At 45.6% G+C, this 13,832-nt stretch overlaps 1 protein-coding gene and 1 long non-coding RNA gene across 21 annotated transcripts in view; one reads left to right on the forward strand and one right to left on the reverse strand.

Moving 5' to 3' along the window:
• Positions 1 to 12,801, forward strand: part of LOC101276578 (BOLA class I histocompatibility antigen, alpha chain BL3-7-like) — a 48,293-nt gene extending 35,492 nt beyond the window's left edge. For 4 of the 20 annotated variants that reach the window (XM_049715695.1, XM_049715703.1, XM_049715701.1 and 1 more), the window contains 2 exons: positions 11,855 to 11,902; positions 12,066 to 12,801. In XM_049715695.1, coding sequence (XP_049571652.1) covers positions 11,855 to 11,902; positions 12,066 to 12,146 — 129 coding nt within the window. In that variant the 3' untranslated portion in view covers positions 12,147 to 12,801. Of the gene's footprint in view, positions 1 to 9,395; positions 9,650 to 9,850; positions 10,127 to 10,707; positions 11,023 to 11,093; positions 11,254 to 11,441; positions 11,750 to 11,854; positions 11,903 to 12,065 lie in introns of those variants that run through there. The other 16 variants (XM_049715698.1, XM_049715708.1, XM_049715693.1 and 13 more) reach the window with 15 other exon arrangements.
• On the reverse strand, positions 743 to 3,400 carry LOC125965568 (uncharacterized). The gene is made up of 2 exons (XR_007479605.1): positions 1,477 to 3,400; positions 743 to 1,429 (listed from the first exon to the last, which is right to left on the reverse strand). It is a non-coding gene; the product is annotated as an uncharacterized LOC125965568 (long non-coding RNA).
• Positions 12,802 to 13,832: the final 1,031 nt, after the last annotated feature.

Genomic DNA, 13,832 nt, shown 5'->3' on the forward strand with positions numbered 1-13,832 from the left:
GGTTTGTGCATATATAAGTTTTCAGATGAGTTGCATGAGGACTAGAGCGCTCAGTAGACTGGATGGAGGGTCTATGTGCAGCTTTATAAGAAACTGCTGACCATCATTTCTAGGGGCTGTGCTGCTTCGTATTCCTGCCCCAGTGAGTGAGGGTTTCTGTCGCTCCACATCCTGGACAGCACTTTGTATCATCAGTTCTTGGATTCTAGCTATTCTAATAGGTGTGATGATACATCATTTTTTAAAATTTACATTTCCTAATAATATATGATGTTGAGCATCTTTTCATATGCCGTTCCATGGATAGATCTTCTTGAAGAGGTGTGTGTTCAGACTTTCCTTCATTTTTAAATTGTTTTCATATTATTGAGTTTAAGCGTTCTATGTGTATTCTAAAACAAGTCCTTCATCAGATATGTGAATTTGCAAATAATTTCTCCCAGTCTGTGGCCTGAGCTCTTTTACTGACATAACAGTATTCATTAATGCAGAGATATATTTGGGGAGAAGGAAAATGAGAAATTGCCAACCGCAGTGGTTTCCAAGTAGAGGACTTGGGCAAATGGGGGACGAGAGGGAGAACATGAATTATTTATTTTGTATACCCCTGAGTACCTTTTCAGTCCCCTTCTGTGTAGGTAAATATGCTTTCAAAAATTACATTAAAATCCCTTGCACTTGTAAAACACCTGACAGATCCTCTTCAGATCATGCATTAGGACACACATTCTCTACTTTGGCACCCAAAGTCTTTTAACTGAGCTATTCTGCCACAGAAATTCCATTACTGGAGAAGATGGGCTGGATTGTAGGGAGAATTCTGCTCACTGAAAATAGCTGAAAATGCCATGTAAAATATAAAAACTATCTTAAAAGCATCAAAGAGGTGACAAGGTCCTAATAAGTGACCACACTGAAAAAAGAAGGGAAAAATCCTGCTTGGCCTCCAAAGAAAACACGGTCCTGAGAAAAGGAGAAAAGGCTGTGTGAGTTCACTGCCCAGAGCTCAGGCACGGAGCCCGGCACGTCCAGCTCTGTGCCCACAGCTCTTCACTTTTTCTGCCCACTTGCCTTCCTTTTAAAAATTTAAGCAAAGCTTTTGAATTCTTATTATGATGTATATGTGTAACGTATAATATAGAATATAATGTATGTTCACTGTAAAGCAAGTAATAAAGTGTCAAAAGTGATAAATGACAAAGTAAAAAGAATGTAATCCTCACATTTGCAGATATTTTGTTGCATTTTTCTTTCGTTTCTTATACATCCTCCTGTTGTTGCCCAAGAGCTGGAAATTTCTCTAAGCTGAACAGCCCAGACCTCAGTGGCCCCCACCCTGCACTCTGCAGACGCCATTTCCCAGTCAGCTCACTCTCACACCCCTGAGAGGGCGATTTCTCATTTCCTCCTTTTCCCTCAGACCCCTCCACTCATCCCTTACTCCCTGTTCTTAATGATGAGCTTTTCTTTTTTCACTCAGAAAAAAAAAGCACTCAGGTGAGAATTACATCCTCCTTCTCCACTATTCCCACATCTGCACCTGTATCTCACCTTCCCACCAGTGATGATGGATGGTCCTCTCCTGTCTACGCCTGCCCCTCAGCGTGGGTACAGGATCCGACTCCATCCTCCCCTGTGTCATCAGTTTCCCACTCTCTACTGCTCCTTCATCCCTGCCTACAAACATGCTGCAATTCCTCCCATTAAAATTAATCAAACAAAAATAAATAAATCAAAACAAAATTCTCCCATAAACATCCACCACTCTGTGTACAGTTTCCTTCCAACTGCTGCTCCATTTCTGTGACTCTTCTTAACAGAAAAATTCCTAAGGCCAAAGGCCATTGTCTCATCTACTAGGTTGTCTTTTTTATTTTTAGCTAATGGATATGTGCACATAGTTTTAAAAAGTAAAATACTTCTACAAGACTTGATATCTAGACCGATGTCCCCAATCTTCCATGTCCCCCTTCTCTTGAATCTCAGAGAGATGCTCTTTTAGTTCTTAAGCTGATTCTCTAATTGTTTCTTCTATGTCTCTAAAATGCATACCTTTAATACTCCTTTGCTTTCAGTTTTATGTATCATCTTTAGTTAATTGGTTTTTCTTTCACACACCCCTGTCTTTCCAAAATAGTTATAATTATACATCTATCAGTTTTGTAATTTTGATTAGCTCTCTGTGCAATATTTGCCTTATGATGATGACGGAAATGCTAGTCACAAGTGAGCATTTAGTAGACTGTGATTACTTTTCTTGAATGGATATTTAAGATTTCGGTGGAATAAATAATGTCTTACTTTGGTTGTACTGATTTTTTTTTTTTTTTTTTTTTAGTTTATTTGCCTGCTTTGGGTCTTCATTGCTGCATGTGGGCTTTCTCTAGTTGCAGCGAGCGGCGCTACTCTTCGTTGCGGTGCGCGGGCTTCTCATTGCAGTGGCTTCTCTTGTTGCGGAGCATGGGCTCTAGGTGCGCGGGCTTCAGTGGTTGCAGCAGGCGGGCTCAGTAGTTGTGGCTCACGGTCTTAGTTGCTCCGCAGCACGTGGGATCTTCCCGGACCAGGGCTCAAACCCTTGTCCCCTGCACTGGCAGGCGGATTCTTAACCACTTCGCCACCAGGGAAGCCCCATATTGTACTCATTTTAAATCATTCTAAAACTCTGCACAGAATCTAAGTCTTTCTGAATACATTCAAGCACATCGGATATTCCACCAACTTCACTTCTTTGCACAGACTCTCCCACAGCCCTCCGTGCTGCCACACGGAGACTGGTTCCCTGCACACCTGGGGCAGAGCTGACGTCCCGGATCTCCTTCTCCTCATTCTGGGCAGCCCTCTGCCTCTCTCTCCTACTGCATAATTTTACAAGGCTTCCCTGTTGCCTGGATCCCATGTTTCCCTGTTGTTGGTTTTCTCCATCATTTCCCCCGCAGTTTGTCTAACAGTATCCTGAAGAAGGGAACATGGAAAGGAAAACATTGTAACTCTGATATGTCTTAGGCTACCCTAGGACTTACTCTCATCTTGACTCAATATAGAACTCTGTGTTGGAAATACTGATTTTTTTCCTTAGAATTCGGAAGGCATTGCTTCACTGTCTTCTAGCCTCCAGGCCCATGTTTTTTGCCTCTTGAAGTTTTCAAGGTCTCTCTTCTTTTCCATCCTTTCTGCAATTTCACTGTGATGTTTCTTAGCGTCTGTCTGTTTTCATCTACTGCAGTTAAGAGTTTGCTTAGGCCATTTCAGATGTAAATTTTTGTCTGTAAACTCCGAGAGGTTTTCTTGAAAAATTTTTTTTATTATTTCCTACTCTCCCTTATTTTTGAAACTGGTATTGCTTACTCACTGGAATCTTTTGATTGATAGAGGAATATTCTTATAGGTTTTCTCTCCTCCTTGCCATTACTTTTCTATTCCTATTACTTACTGTGAGTATGACTGTAATTTTTCAATTCATCTACTGAATTATACACTTCTATGACATTATTTTTAATTTCAAAGAGCCCTTTTTGGTTCTATGATTTTATATAATTGTATAGAATTCTGTTTTGTTTTATATACCATATATCTTTTACATCTTTCAAATATTATTGCTAACAGTGGTAGGGGAGCTGTCAGGTCTCTTGGTTATCTACTTTCATGATATCATGAACTTCCTCCTCACAGCACTTAGCTCAGTAGTGATTTACATTTATCTTTGTCATTTCTGTCCATCTCCCTCACCACAGTGCCTGTCGCACATCATCCAGGTCCTAACTGTTGTTCTTCATTTTTTCTCCAGTGTCTCCAGATCCTGATTGAAGGTGGCCTTGAAATATACACTCCTTAACCTCTCTGAGTCTCCACTTCTGTGTCTCCTCTCTCTGAGTCTCTCTCTCTGTGTCTGTACAAAGGCATCACATGTTGGGTGCCTCATGGGTTTGCTTTTTGTTTTAATTAAGTAATTTATTTATTTATTGGCTGCACCAGGTCTTCATTGTGGCATGTGGGATCTACTTCCCTGACCAGGGATCGAACCCGGGCCCCTGCATTGGGAGCTTGGAGTCTTAGCCTCTGGACCACCAGGGAAGTCCCCTCATGGGTTTGCTTTGAGGAATAAATTTGACCCACTATGTAAATCACATGGCATTATTGCTTTAATTCTTATTAAGTGTTCCTCTATTCATAGTTACCATCATTACAATGACTATAGCATTAGGTTGTTTCCATTCTTTGCTTTTATAAACCACAATTCAAGAACATCCTTGAATATATATTTTTGAGAACATGTGTGATTATCTTCACAGGATAAATTTCTGAAAGAGAAATTTCTATGTCATAATGTAAACATATTGAAGGCAACCCTCCTACACTGTTGGTGGGAATGTAAATCGGTACATCCACTAGGGAGAACAGTATGGAGGTTGATTAAAAAAGTAAACATACAAGTACCATGTGACCCAGCAATCCCAATCCTGGGCCTAGATCCGGAGAAAACCATAGTTTTAAGAGACACGGGCACCCCAACGATCATGGCAGCACTATGTACAATAGCCAAGACATGGAAGCAACCTTAGTGTATAAGGACAGATGAATGCATAATGAAGATAGGATACATATACACAATGGAATATTACTCAGCCATAAAAAGGATGAAATAATGCCATTTCCAGCCACAAGGAAGGAAGCGAAACTGGAAAAGACAAGTATCCTATGATATCACTTACAGGTGGAATCTAAAAATGGATACAAATGAACTTCTTTACAAAAGAGAAACAGCCTCACAGACTTAGAAAAGAACTTACGGTTACCAAAAGGGAAAGGTGGTGGGCAGGGAAAAATGAGCAGGTTGAGATGAACATATACACACTACTATTTATAAAATAATCAACAAGGACCCACTGTATAGCACAAGGAACCCTACTCAACACTCTATAAGAGAACCCAAAAAAGGACATATATACGTCTATGCATAAGTGAGTCAAGTTGCTGTACACGTAAAAAAAACAAAACACCCCGCAACATTGTAAATTACCTATACACCAATACAAAATAAAAAAAAAATTTTAAATGTAAATATACTGAAATTGAGACGTTTTGCATACTGACCTTTAAAATTTTTGTACCAGTTTTCAATCCCATCAATCTTTATGACAGTATATTCTCCCTAAATTCCTGTCAATACTCTCCTCATACTATTATCTTTGCCAAGATGATAGATTTTAATTTATTCCCATTCTTTATTCCACATCTACATTTTTCTTTACGTTTATTTGTTATATATTTGTTTGACATTTGCATTTCTTATTTTACAAATTGTTTTCTAATACACTTTAATTATGTTTTGTTTGGGATTTAGTTATTTTAAACACTGAATTCAGGAAGGACAAAGCAGCCTCCAACATCAGAAGCTGGTCTGACGTTTACCTTAGGCCTCAGCGTTGCCAGAAGCTGGGCTGGTGCTCACCACGCAGCCGTGTTCTTCTCCTATTGGACATATGTCACCCCACAGAACATCAACATCAGACAAGGACACCTGAGACCATGACACAGTGAGACAAAACAAGACCACAACATCATTTTCTCCAAGCACAGACCAAACAAGGCAGCACTATGCACCTCACAATGTATCAAGCCTCTCCCTGTGCTGATACCAGCAACCACGGCTTCTTTCCAATCACAGCTGCATCCTCACTCTAGTCTTTCCTCCTTACAGGGAAGATTCACCGACATGCCCGGTCATAGAATTGCCCCCACTTCCTGACAACACTCAGTGTAGAGTGAGCCCCTCCTCCATACACCCTCCTCAAAATCACCCAACCAGAGCCCACATCTTGTACATGTTCTATCTAGATAGGTGTTCTATCTAACACCTCACACTAAGACACCGTGGTCCCCGATGGTGTGTCATCTCCCTCGCTGCATCCAGTAATAAATCCAACTTGTTTGCCCACAGATTTTCTCCTGGTGGTCTTTGGCTGAAAAACATTGCAACCTGTTTCTCAATGTTTTTGTCTTTGAGTTTGATAAGGGCATGTGTTAGTATCTTTGTGAATGTCTGGTTGACATAAAGAAAATTTATGATTTTTTAGCGGTTTTTCACCTTTGGGTCATACAACTCTTCATTCCCCAAATGTAAAAAATTCAAGTATTTTTTTGTCTAGGAGAGAGGGGTCCAAGGGTGAAGGGAAACAGAACTGATTGAATTTGGGGGGAACGAATAGCAGGAGCAGTCAGTAAAGAATTCTAAGCTGGTGGATTCTAAGGTTTACATCTCCTGCTTTATCATTTCACAAGTATGTACAGGTCCTGCAAGGTATTTGATATCTGCTGTGTTCAGTGAATACTTTCTCTTGGGCTAAGTGAAGACTTCAGTGTCTGCTTATATTTACCAGGTTAATGAAAAGAACAGCAAGAGCTCAAGGTTATAAAGACAAGAATTAGCTCCAGCGATGGGCAGTCTTGAACACATACGACCTTAAGGTTATAAACCACGGTGTCCTTAATGTGTGAACACTCTAGTTGTTAAAATACATGTTAATGAAACTTTCTGCGCATGCTGCATTTTAAGGATATATCTAAGACCCACATAGACAAATCCATGATTTCCATGTGAAGGTTATTTTAATATGCATCAACTTATGAGTCACACAGTACCTTTTTGGGGGAAGAGACTGGAAATTAAGAACATTATAGATATGCAATGCCCAATAGGCTAGCTACTAGCCACATATTTAATGTTATTTAAACTAAATAACATTAAGGTGCTCAGCACAGTAGCCACTTCTGAGGTGCTAAATAGCGACCTGTAGCTAGTGGCTACCTGATTTTGACAGTGCAGATATAGAACAATTCCTTCACCACAGAACATTCTATTGGACAGGACTGCTCTTCATGTTTTCTGGGCCTCAAGTCAGATATAATGGACCCATGAAATGGCCAATATTATTTCTCTTAGAGATGATGTCAGATTTCTGTCTGGGATATGAATACATACTTAGCTGGTGTGTAACAAAACCAAACTAGGTTATGAGTGGGTACGGTGCCTTCAGGCACAAACTGTTTCCAGGTTCAAAGGGGAAACACCTGTCCCCCTACCTCCCTTCCCAGACTGAGGACACTCTCTGGGATCAATTTCCAAGGGGTGAGTTCTCTCCTAGAGGAGCCCTGGGGGCAGGGCCCTCAGCTAAGTGTGGGGAGGCAGGGAGTCCAGCTCAGGGAGAGGGATTCTCCAAAACGAAGAGGAGGCAAACGCAAGGGTCAGTTAGGAGATTTTTCCAGGTTTATTCGAACAGCAGTTCTCAGAGTGTGATCTGTGGAACCCTTGAAGTCATTGAGACCCTTTCATGAGATCCATGAGGTGAAACCTACTTTCATAGCATTACTAAGATATTATTTGACTTTCCACTATGTTGACATTTGCTTTGAGGTATAACTTAGCAGTGATGGAGACTACTGTAGCAAACTGCAATATAATTATTTTCACCACAACTTACTTGCAGAAAAAAAAAAAGCAGGTTTGCTTTAAAACCTTCTGGTTGATGCATTACAAATTTTTATCTTTCCTTAATAAGCTATAATGGAAAAGAAAATGAAAAAGAATGTATATACACATGTATAGCTGAATCACTTTGCTGTACAGCAGAAATTAACACAACATTGTAAATCAACTATACCTCATTAAAAAAAACTTTAAAAAATACATAAAAATTCTTTTGTTTCCTAAATCATCCTTAAATCCACTTTTTTTTTGGCCACGCCCCACAGCATGTGGGATCTTAGTTCCCTGAACAGGGATTGAACCCTTGAACCCAGGCCATGGCAGTGACAGCTCTGAGTCCTAACCACTGGACGGCCAGGGAACTCCCTTAAATCCACATTTTAAAAGTACCTTCTAAGATGACATGGGAAGTACCCATCAAGCCCTTCTGCTACATTCCAAAGTACTATGTCCCAAGGAAAATAATTTGTGTGACCTGAACTACCCTCTTCTTCATGGAATACAATGTTTACTTGAAAGAATGAATGACACTGAAAGATCTATATAACTTAGTGAAACAATGTATTACTTTTTAAAAATCTTACCTTAGTCCAAGAGACATTCAATGTGCGAAATAGGGTTATGGAGTTTAACGTAACAGAATAGGAAATAGTTAATAATATTGTTTCAGGTCCACTTTGAAAATAACCTTTGAGAAACTACCACTTGTGTAGTTTTCGTTTTGTATCAAAGACTAACATCCATGACTGTCTGAAAAGGTTTTTGAAAATACTACTACATCTGTGTGGGCCTGTTTATTTTCATAGACGTCAATCAAAAGAACGGATCCATTGAAGAAGCAAACATGAACATCCAGGGGTCTTCTAATGAGACAGACAAGAAACAGAGAGACTTGCAAAAATATAAAAATCTGAAAAGCTCCACTTTTCCCACTACCGTGTTTATTTTGGGAAGTAGTTATTTTTCATATTAAATCATGGGTTATTAATATTATTCTAAATAAATTAATTTAAAAGTTTTAAACTCTATTATTTCTACTTTGTAAAGTACCGATAGAAGTATCCACATAAAATTATCTGAGGGGTCGTCACTAGTTTGTAAGACTGTATAAATATTCTGACCACAATGTTGTGAAAATCGCTGACTACACAGTCCCTGGGCCAGGACTCAGGGAGACACTGTGACAAAGAGCTCTCGGTGCAGGAGGGGAGGGATCAGGCAGAGTCCCAGGTCCCGGGACGGGCAGGCTCTCAGGCTCTCAGGCTCTCAGGGTGTCAGGCGGTCTCTGGGGCGGGGACGCTCCGCGGGGGGGATTCCCAGTCTCCCGGAGTTTCACTTTTTCTCTCACAACCAGTGTCGGGCCCTCCTGCCTGGACACTCGTGACGCGACCCCACTTCTCACTCCCATTGCGTGTCCGGTTTCTAGAAGCCAGTCAGCGTCCCCGCGGTTCCCGGTTATAAAGTCTCCACCGACCCGCCGCAGTTTCTCCCCAGACGCCGAGGTGGTGGGTCATGGCACCGCGAACCCTCCTCCTGCTCCTCTCCGGGGCCCTGGCTCTGACCGAGACCTGGGCGGGTGAGTGCGGGGTCGGGAGGGAACGGCCTCTGCGGGGAGGAGCGAGGAGACCCCGGGGGTCGGGGGTCAGGACTCCCAGGGAAGGAGCCACGCCGCCGCCCCCGGTCCAGACCCGCCCCCTCACCCCGGTCCCCGCCTGTCCCTCCCTTGCTTCCCGCCCCCTCTTCTCTCCCCGCGAGGTGCCGGCCCTTCTCCGACCTCCACACCTTTTCCGTCTCACGAGCCCCTCGCCCCTTCCCCCCTGCCGGCCCCGTCACCTCGGACCCGGGGACCCGCGCCGGGAGGAGGGTCGGACCGGGTCTCGCCCCTCCCCGCCCCCAGGCTCCCACTCCTGAGGTATTTCAACACCGGGGTGTCCCGGCCGGGCCGCGGGGAGCCCCGCTTCATCGCCGTCGGCTACGTGGACGACACGCAGTTCGTGCGGTTCGACGGCGACGCCCCGAATCCGAGGATGGAGCCGCGGGCGCCGTGGGTGGAGCAGGAGGGGCCGGAGTACTGGGATCGGGAGACGCGGAACTTCAAGGACGCCGCACAGAATTTCCGAGCGGGCCTGGACACCCTGCGCGGCTACTACAACCAGAGCGAGGCCGGTGAGCGACGCGGGCCCGGGTCCAGGTCACGACCCCCATCCGCAGAGATGGGCCGGCGTCGCCCCGAGTCTCCGGGTCCGAGGGTCACCCCAACATTGCGGGACCCGCCCGGCCCCCCGACTCGGGAGGAAACGGCGGGACTTTACCCGGTTTCATTTTCAGTTTGTGTTTAATCGCTGCGGCTGGTCGGGGCGGGGTCAGGGTCTCACACCCTCCAGCAGATGTACGGCTGCGACGTGGGGCCGGACGGTCGCCTCCTCCGCGGGTACAGACAGGACGCCTACGACGGCGCCGATTACATCGCCCTGAACGAGGACCTGCGCTCCTGGACCGCGGCCGACGCGGCGGCTCAGAACACCAAGCGCAAGTGGGAGGCGGCCGGTTGTGCGGAGCGCTACAGGAACTACGTGGAGGGCGCCTGCGTAGAGGCGCTCCTCAAATACCTGGAGACCGGGAAGGACACGCTGCAGCGCGCAGGTACGAGGGGCCGCGGGGCCTCCCTGGTCTCCCCTCGGGCTGGAGCTGGCTTCCCACAAGGGGAGGAAATGGGGTCCCTGTGGGAACACCGCCCCAACTTCTTGTCGGGAGAGGGAGGAATCCGCCCAGGTTTTCATATTCGGTACAAGACAGTGACTCGCCGGTGGCCTCACTTCTCTGAAAGACAGTGAAGGAATCCAGTCTCTTTGGGGAAGAAGCAGGAAACCATCCGTGAAATAACTGACCAGCGGTGCCCTTTGACCCTGACCCCCATCTTGTGAACCATGACTTTCTCTCTCAAGCCTGTTCTCAGCCTAAGAACATCTTAGGAGGCCTGACTCCAGCTTTTCTGAGTCATTCAGCCTCCACCAAAGTCAGGATCATTGCTCTGTATTCTCCCCTTTACATGGAGCCTCCTACCTTGGCTTTCATCCTTATCATAGAACTTGACAAGGACTGGGAGATCTTCCCAGACCCCGGAGTCCAGGCTGGTGTCTGGTGTTTTTGCTGCTTCTTTTCAAACCTGTTGTGCTGTTCATTCTCAGGATGGTCACATGATGTTGATTCAGTGGCCCATGAAGGTAACACTAAGTGTGAATTTTCTGATTCTTCCTCCTCAGACCCTCCAAAGACACACGTGACCCACCACCCCATCTCTGATCGTGAGGTCACCCTGAGGTGCTGGGCCCTGGGCTTCTACCCTAAGGAGATCTCACTGACCTGGCAGCGTGATGGGGAGGATCAGACCCAGGACATGGAGCTTGTGGAGACCAGGCCTTCAGGGGACAGAACCTTCCAGAAGTGGGCGGCCCTGGTGGTGCCTTCTGGAGAGGAGCAGAGATACACGTGCCACGTGCAGCACGAGGGGCTTCAGGAGCCCCTCACCCTGAGATGGGGTAAGGAGGGACATGTGGGGTGGAGCTTCCTCTCAGATAAAGCAGGAGTCCTTCTGGACACGTTCAGCAAGGTCGGGATTCAGGCCTGAGGTCAGGGCCCCTTCCCTTTCCTCCACAGAACCTCCTCAGCCCACCATCGCCATCATAGGCCTCATTGTTGGCCTGGTTCTCTTGGTGGTCACTGGAGCCGTGGTGGCTGGAGCTGTGATCTGGAGGAAGAAGCACTCAGGTAGGGAAGGGGGGAAGGATCTGAGTTTTCTTGTGTCACAGGGGGGTTCAAGCCCAGGTGGAAGCTTGCCTGCATGTGTATTGGGCAGCACCACTCAGAGACATTGCTTGTCAGTCTGCAGACTGGCACTTACCCTTTTGTAAAGCACGTGTGGAAATGAAAGACACGTTTTTCACCTTCATAATTCCAGTTGGGGACCAGGTTACCAGCACTTGAAGGTCAGAGAGGGAATGTTCCTGCTGACAGACCCCCAGGAGGGAAGAAGTTGATCCAATCCCCGCACATCTCCTTTCTTCATGTTCCTGATCCTATCATGGGTTTTGGTCAACAGTTCTGGAAAGTTCTCTGTGGTCCAGGACTAGAGGGTTCCTCTAGGATCTCACAACTCAGTCTTCTCCCTGGCCTCTCACGTGATGTTTTCTTCTCACAGGTGAAAAAGGAGGGAGCTACGCTCAGGCTGCAAGTAAGTGTGGAGGGGCTGTGATTCCTGAGACCCTTGTGAGGGTGCAGAGAGGAGGCCATGGGGGGCTCACCCTCCTAAAGTTCCTTCTCTAGTTTCTCTCCTGTGTGTTCTGACCACATCCTGGTTTTGTTCTCCGCTAGGCAGTGACAGTGCCCAAGGCTCTGATGTGTCTCTCAGGCATCCTAAGGGTGAGGCTCTGGAGGGTCTAGATTAGGACGGGGGATGGGGCAGAGGGGATGCCCTGGGAGACGGGGATTCTTTGAGTGGGACATTTGAGCAGGTGGGGGGCTGTCAGAAGGTCAGCACTTACGTGACTGCCCTGAATTTGTTCATGATTATTTTCTTCTATAGTTTGAGACAGCTGCCTTGTGGGGACTGAGTGATGCAGGATTCCGCATCCCACCCCTGCATTGTGACTTCAAGATCTTCTGACTTTCTGCAAACGTCATCTGAATGTGTCTGTGTTCCTGTTAGCATAAAATGAAGAGGTGGGGAGCCTGGCCCACCACTGCCCACCACGACCCCTCCCCACACTGGCCTGTGTTCTCTTCCCTGATGGCCTTTCCTGACCGAACAGAGGCAGGGCTGGGCCGTCTCCATCTTTGTCTTAACTTCATTTTGCGCTGAAAAGTAATGTCTTTCATATCCTATTGAAAATCAGGATCCAAACTACAGCTCTCCCCCTACTATATAGATGGGTCCTCATCGGTCTTGTCCCCCAGTGTTTGGTTGTTTGGGTCTTTTTCCTAAAACTGTACAAATGTTAGATATTTAATCTTTGGTAATATGACATTACAAAGAAATGGCTTCCTTCTGTTATTGTTCAGCTTAGTCATCTTCATATATGCTTAATCATTACTAGTTACTTCTGTTATTTCGTTTCCTTCTGGTTTTTTTTTTTAATTCATTTCCCTTGGCATTATCAACGTCTTTGTTACTGGCTTCTAAGAACTAATTTATGACTAAGGATGTTAACAATTTGTCATGCAATGTAAATGAAATACCATGTTTTACTGCCATCAGTTTACTATGGTGTTTTGTTTTTGGTTGTGTATTAAAATATACTCATGTTGTGCCTTAAAAAAAATCAGGATATGAATTTGTTTTTTGCTATTTATGCCATGAGGGGTTGATGGGATAATAAAGGTGAGGATTCCTAAAGTTTGAGAGGAAATAAATGGAAGCACTGAGACCCTTCCAGATTCCATGTGCTTGCTGTGCTGAGTCTGCTGCAGGTGGGACAGGAGGAGGCTGTGAGGAGCTGAGCGTGGACGCGGCCTGTGCCCATTCCGTGCTCACTGCATCTTGGGCTTTGAGGTGGTCGCTCCTGGTCACATCTCCTCAGCTCTTTTGTCCTTGTCACTTCAGTAGAACCTTGTCCCACCAGCAGCTGTGATCTCAGAAGAAGTCACCAGGTCAGCCTCGGCTCAGGCCTGTGTCCAGTCCTCAGCCCCTATCTTTTGGGTGTTATTTGTTGTTTCTTTAGAGGTTCTTGCCTGAGTTTGTGTTTTATTCTCCTCTGGGTGTCCCCCACCTCTGACAGCTGGAGGAGTCGTTTGGCCTGTCGTGGTCCCCACAAGGCCCAAGGCTGCCCCTGCACACAGGAGAGTCTGTGGTGTCCAGAGGTGGATTTTCAGATTCATCCAGCTCTTGCCCTTTGTCTAGGGTTTGATTGTTCTTTCCATATTTCCCCCAGCCTTCTCAAAGGATCCAGATTCTGGAATTAGCAGAAAGGCGGGAAACCATAATGTCTCGTCTTAGGTAAGTTCCTGTCGGAATTCTGCTCTGCTCGCCTACCCACTCTCCCTGCCCTTAGCTCTAGTAATCCCAGTGCTGGCTCCAGTACAAACTCATGGACTTATAAAGCAGAGTCTAATTTAGGTTTATATTTGGTTGGAAAATAGGACCCATAAGTCAAGGATCATTGTTTTCTGAAAAGAAAAATATACTTGTGTGAGGCAGTGTGGAGGAGGGTTGGTTGGGGGGGAAGGGGAGAACAGCACTTGTGAGACAAACACCGGCAGCACTGACGTCAATGTGAGTAGATGTTGTGCTGTAGCTGCCACAAAACAGCATTTGGCCTTAGGTCACATTAGTAAAGATGCTGTCTAGAATAGG

This window comes from Orcinus orca, chromosome 10 (genome assembly GCF_937001465.1).
Source record: "Orcinus orca chromosome 10, mOrcOrc1.1, whole genome shotgun sequence".
Lineage (NCBI taxonomy): Eukaryota > Metazoa > Chordata > Mammalia > Artiodactyla > Delphinidae > Orcinus > Orcinus orca.